Source organism: Cloeon dipterum, chromosome 1 (genome assembly GCF_949628265.1).
Source record: "Cloeon dipterum chromosome 1, ieCloDipt1.1, whole genome shotgun sequence".
Lineage (NCBI taxonomy): Eukaryota > Metazoa > Arthropoda > Insecta > Ephemeroptera > Baetidae > Cloeon > Cloeon dipterum.
In genome coordinates, this window is record NC_088786.1 from 33149023 (window position 1) to 33155098 (window position 6076).

General features: G+C 38.7%; 2 protein-coding genes across 2 annotated transcripts; both read left to right on the forward strand.

The window, feature by feature from the left end:
* The first annotated feature begins 2529 nt into the window (after nt 1-2529).
* On the forward strand, nt 2530-2991 carry LOC135948161 (salivary glue protein Sgs-3-like). Its single transcript, XM_065497284.1, has one exon. It carries the CDS (start codon nt 2530-2532, stop codon nt 2989-2991), a length of 462 nt encoding a protein of 153 aa, XP_065353356.1.
* Nucleotides 2992-5367: 2376 nt separating this feature from the next.
* Nucleotides 5368-5763, forward strand: LOC135948215 (salivary glue protein Sgs-3-like). The gene has a single exon (XM_065497377.1). It carries the CDS (start codon nt 5368-5370, stop codon nt 5761-5763), a length of 396 nt encoding a protein of 131 aa, XP_065353449.1.
* The last annotated feature ends 313 nt before the right edge of the window (nt 5764-6076 follow it).

The window sequence follows — 6076 nt, forward strand, 5'->3', positions numbered from 1 at the left end:
TTACGCAAAAGAAATAATTATAATGCTCTTTTTCCTTAAAAAATCTTAAGATAAAAATTATTTGATGGAGAACGGCGCTCGACAAACTATACAAGAAAGGGGCAAGCGCGTCCTTGCCCGTGCGCCTTTTTGTCTCTTTGTGTGGCTTTTGCATTATTGAGTCTAGTCAGGCTGGTCGGCCCGAGTTCAAGAACTCCTGTTTTTGCCAGGGGCGAGAAGTGGGCCAAGGACAAAATGTTATTTACGCGTTGCCTGATCTAGACATCTAATCGAAACACGCCCAAGAGCATGCAAAACAACACTTCCTTGCCGTTCATTTCCACCTGCTTAAACTGCCTTCCTTTGATTGGTGTATATAGCGAGCTATGTGTTTGTTAGAATTTCGAATAGACCAGCGAGGCCGATTTCTGCTTAAATGCAATTCATGAAATTGTTTAAAAATCAAGCTAATTAAGAAGGAAAACAATTTTGCGTATGTTGTCCATTTTTGGGAGCGACTTAGTTAAGCACTCATTGAAAATTAAACAAGTGGCTAAAATTTAGCATGGAGCGATTGAATGTAGGTCACTCTTTACTTGATTGCTATCAACTGACCACCAGAAAAGGCCGTTAATCAATTTTCGCGCGCTCAGGAGACGTGTCAAGTAGCAGGAAGTGGTGTGTTGCTTTGTTTCTTGGGCGTGTTTTGCGATGTCTAGGTCGAGCAACACATGAATATGTTGTCCTTGGCCCACTTCTCACCCTTAACAAAAAGCGAGTTCTTGAACCTGGCTCCACTATTCATAATGCAAAAGCCGCCAACGCTTCAAAGGGACAAAAGCAGCGACGAGACCGCGCTTCTATGCAGTCGTTCCAATTGATTGGCTTCATTTTCATGCCGGGTTTTCTAAAAGTCTGTGTTTACTTTTCTTTTATCGATTAAATCAATTAAATAAAAATTCAATCCTCAATTAGAATTGTAGAGCGAAATATATTACACATTTTATTATAAGTTTCAAATCACAATCAGAGAAAAAATACCGAATTCTTAGGCTGCAACCATAATTCACTGGTTAAAGTTGTAATAGACATTTACTCATAAATTTTCTGATTTTGACCCATATGTTTCAAAACTGTTTTTTTTACTCTTTTTATCCCTGTCCGAGGACCGGGAAGGGCACGCACTGCAGTAGCACGAATGCTGAAACCCGGGTCCCAATAACACCGCGAATGGATAACATGGGCGCACCAGGCCGCACAGGGACGCAGCCCACTGAAGGGCCACTTGCCTCTGCACCGAGGACTGCATTGAAACGCTAGACATTCGTCCCGTGAAGCCAAATCACGCATGCTGGAAAGGTGCAAACCAGCAAGTAGCGAGATTTTACTGCACACGTATCTAATTTAAACTCAGCTTCCTGCGCCGTGTCAAGTGATTTATGCTAGGCGAAGTTTACTGTCATACTGTCATAAAACTTGAAGTGCACATTTCGCATTTCACTATCTACCAGGGTAATCAGTAATTGCAAGTGCCGCCATTCAAATCGGAAATGTATGTCAACGTCGAAGGCTGGGAACAAAAATTGTTGCACAATCAACTAGATGTCTGCGTGGCTTTAAAAAGCGCAACTGCTGGTCGTCGTTTGGTTAAAATGCTCATATTTAAATAAATACAAAGCCCTTTGCTCCTAAAAATATTATCAATATATTAAGCACACACTTACAAGAAAAATTGGTGTTTGGTCATTTTTACATCGAGTATTTTCCCCTGTACGATTGAATTATGATTTGAGATTTGATATTCTAACACACAGCTCGCTATACACCAATAAAAGAAAGGCAGTTTAAGCAGGTGGAAATGAACGGCAAGGAAGTGTTGTTTTGCATGCTCTTGGGCGTGTTTCGATTAGATGTCTAGATCAGGCAACGCGTAAATAACATTTTGGCCTCGGCCCACTTCTCAACCCTACCTGGCAAAAACAGGAGTTCTTGAACTCGGGCCGACCAGCCTGACAAAGACTCAATAATGCAAAAGCCACACAAAGAGACAAAGAGGCGCACGGGCAAGGACGCGCTTTAGCGCCGTTCTCCACCAAATCTTTTTTATCTTGAATGTTTTTAAGAAAGGGAGCAATAATACAATTAACTCTTTTATCAATTTTTTACATGCAATTATAAAATTTCGTGCACAAAAGTATATTTCAATTACTATATCAAATTAAATGATATAAATCCCATTCCTTGCAGGATAAACTGTTTAGTAAGAAGAACATATTTAAATAATGCAGTTTATTCACAACACATGGCAGTTGGTAGATGTCTAATATTTTAATTTATGACTATAACGTGTGTCGTCCGAGACTCACCACATATTATAATTTATGAATTACCTTTCAAAACTTCACCGCAAATTGCAACTTGACAATTTCAGAGTGATATACGTTGCTCACTTCCGTCTGAGCTCTTTCCCGCGAGCATTTTAGTATAAAAGGACCGTGCGCGAATCCTGCTGTCTATCTTATTCAGCAGTACCACAACCTGGTCATAACCATGCGTCTGCTCCTGCCCCTGTTCGCTTTCGTGCTGCTCTCCAGCTTGTGCCTCTGTGACAGCAAGGACACAGCAACCTCCATCAAGCCTGCGACTTCGAAGAAGACAGAGAAAACGGAAAAACCAACTACTTCAAAGCCTTCTACTTCGAAGAAGACTGAAAAAACTGAAAAACCTACTTCTTCAAAGCCTTCTACTTCAAAGAAAACTGAAAAAACTACTACTCTAAAGCCTTCTACTTCGAAGAAGACTGAAAAACCAACTACTCCAAAGCCTTCTACTACGAAGAAGACAGAAAAACCAACAACTACTAGGCCTGCCACTTCCAAAAAGACGGAAAAAACGGAGAAAACAACTACCACTAAAGCCAGCACCACGACCACCACAGGTAAGACCACCACCACCACCCCGACTACTACTACCACCACCCCGACTACGACCACCACTGTCGCACCGCCCTGAGCACGGCCAAACTAATATTATGCTGTTTCTGTATTTGAAATAAATTTAAGTAAGCTTTGCAATCTGAACATTTTATTTAATCGGAATAAATTCTCCTCGATTTCAATCAGCTAAAAATTGGAATAGTTTGAATTATGAGGGCATCAAACAAAATTTTACTTATTTTAAATTAAATTAATTTTTTAATTTTAGTTTTTTTTAACAGTCACCTTGTGTTATTGGCCATATTTTGATTGAATTGTATGGTTAAAATGTAAGGTTTTTAGCACAATGTTTTAGCCCCACGAATTTTACAATTTACAAATTATTAAAATTTTGTTTAATAGCATATATATATATATATATATATATATATATATATATATATATATATATATATATATATATATACTACAGTTTTCGCTCATCATATTTAACAATATTAATTTTGAGAAATTCAAGTTTGAAGCTTGTTGTGTTTCCAATTATTTAAATACGGGTTTTAGTTTTACCATTTTTGGCTAATTATTAGAACGTCGCCGCACTGATCATTTTTTTGGGTACTTGGGATTTCACTAGAATTGTGTTATTTTAGGATTCTTAAAATCTCGTGCAACTTCAAGTTTGCGTTATGCTCTGCAATATTGGATGATTTTATGAAGAAATCCGTAAAATATAATGTTCTTCATGAAAAATATAGCAGGTGAACTGACACAAAATTTGAGATGGATATTTTTATTTAGCAATCACTCACAATCAGTAAGTACGTCCCACTGGCAGTGAAGGATAGTTCAGAAAGCTGAAATAAACTTGTCGCAATCAACACACCAGTGGTTTGATGTGGACTATTTACGTTACCTTTTTAACTTTTACGGTAGAAACCAATCATAACTAGAGAAATAAACTGGATTCCTTCTACAACAGCTGTTTTTTTTTAAATTTCTGTCGGATTCAATACAAAGCTATAAAGAATTTTTTAAACTAACAATTATTCTGTCGTAATTTTTTCTTGCTGTAAGATGCACTTCCCGCCCCCTGCAGTCTCTCTCTCTCTCTCTCTCTCTCTCTCTCCGCTGCAAGTGCTGAAGCGGTAGCGGTCACTGCAGCGGTGCAGCCAATGAAGCAGGTTGCACGTTCAATTTCATTGGAAAAATATGACGGCGTGGGGGTGGTTTTTTTTCAAAGGTGGGTGGTTTATTGGTTCGTGGCAAAGTCATTGACTATTGGGACATTCGAAAAAGTTACGATTATTTTACCCATGTTTTTAACCAAAATAAAATCAAATAATTTTGAATTTAAAGGTATATTTATTTTAAAAAATGACAAAAACTTCAGGCTGTCGTTTGGTACCAATTTCAAATATTTTCATGAAGTCACCAAATAAAGAACATTAAACGAAATTTTAAAATTATAATCATCTGCTTTCTAGTCATATAGCTACAAATAAACAGGAGAGCATTAAACACTCATGGTCGGCAGAGAGTTACTGGGGAGCGTGCGCTGAATAAGGATAAGGAGAGTGGCTGTCACTATTCTCCTAAGTCCTGAACTCCACGATTTCCCTTAATAAACTGTCGCCTCACATCGTGAGGGTGCATAACATCTGCACAGGAAAGACTCGGCGGTACCCCGAGGCCGAATACTGTGGAGAATTGCATACCAGGTACTGACTGGCTCAACGGCTCGAATACTCGTTACCCTAGAGAGGTTAAAAGCGGAGTAAAAGCTCTGCTGATGACCTACGTGGGGACAGACAACAGCTGGAGAGCCGGTACCTTTTGTTTTTTTTCTTATCCAATCTTACCTTTTTACAAATGTCCACGTATATTCAATAACAAAAAATCATTTCAATACAATATTTGACTTATTAAAAAAGCACCGATAGTCAAAACAGTTTATTTCATTCAAAAAATCTACCAAGTCGAACAGTTTGGTTTTTCAACATTACAACAATTAATTAACATATCAAATCATGCCACCCAAAGTTCACTTTACTCCAATAATAGACTCTACTGAAAAGGACAATTTCGGTTTCGAGTTATCTTTGGGTGGCCGTTGCGGTTGGGTGTGTATGGGGGCCGTGGACGAGAAAGCCCAGAAGAGGGCGGCGGCCGTGAAGAAGCTGGCCGTGGTCAGTTCGGGGCCGATTTGAGGTGGCGGCAGCAGGAACGATTGTTGATTTTATGAATTCCATTTCTAAATAAAATTGCAGGCACGATTCATCATTTCAAAATAATTTCCAAGTATATTTTTGACGTCAATGCTGTATCCTTCAGATTTGATACCTGATGCGCTGTATCTGTTGCAATTTCCGTTTGCTTTGCTCGAAACAGTATAAAAGAGCCATGTGAACGATTCTGCTCCCTTCTCATCACTCTCAGCGGTTTGATCATGAACATGCGGCTGCTACTGCCTCTGTTCGCTGTAGTTCTGCTCTCCAGCCTGTGCCATTGTGATAATGACAGTAATGATGCCAACGATAGTGTCGAGGATGACAAAAAATCAACCAATAAGTATAAAAGTACACCTTCCAAAGCGACAACCCAGGCAAAACCGACAAAAGTAACCGTGGATGACAAGAAAGGAAAGGAAACTAAGACTGAAAAAACCAAAAAGCCTACCAGCCCTAAAACAACCAAGTCTACAACTTTGAAGCCTACCAAGACGACGTCCACGAAAAAACCAGTTACTACAAAAAAGAATGGAAAAACGGAGAAGACCAAGACTCCAATTCCAACCACCAGAACTACCACAACCACCACCACCACTACCCCAACTACGTCCACACCATAACGTGATGTTGCTTTGCAAAATAAAGTTGAGCTTTGCAATCTGAACACTTTCTTTATTTGCAATGAATTCTCCTCCTTTTTTAATTTTATTTTTCGTCCAAATAGTGCAGATTCTCAAACAATTTATATAGCGCTATAAGTGATGCATTTATTGCTCGCAGATATACAATATTATATATTATAAATGCATTTTTCAATTACGATATTGAAAAACACACTCTTTTTCACATCAAATGTGTGACTTGACGTTTACTAACAGCAAAACATATATCAACAATGGTGCTATACCAAATTGCTCAGTTTGAACTCGTAAA

Excerpts from the sequence above, each read along its gene's own strand:
- LOC135948161 (XM_065497284.1), top strand. The coding sequence starts at position 2,530 with ATGCGTCTGCTCCTGCCCCTGTTCGCTTTCGTGCTGCTCTCCAGCTTG.
- LOC135948215 (XM_065497377.1), top strand. The coding sequence starts at position 5,368 with ATGCGGCTGCTACTGCCTCTGTTCGCTGTAGTTCTGCTCTCCAGCCTG.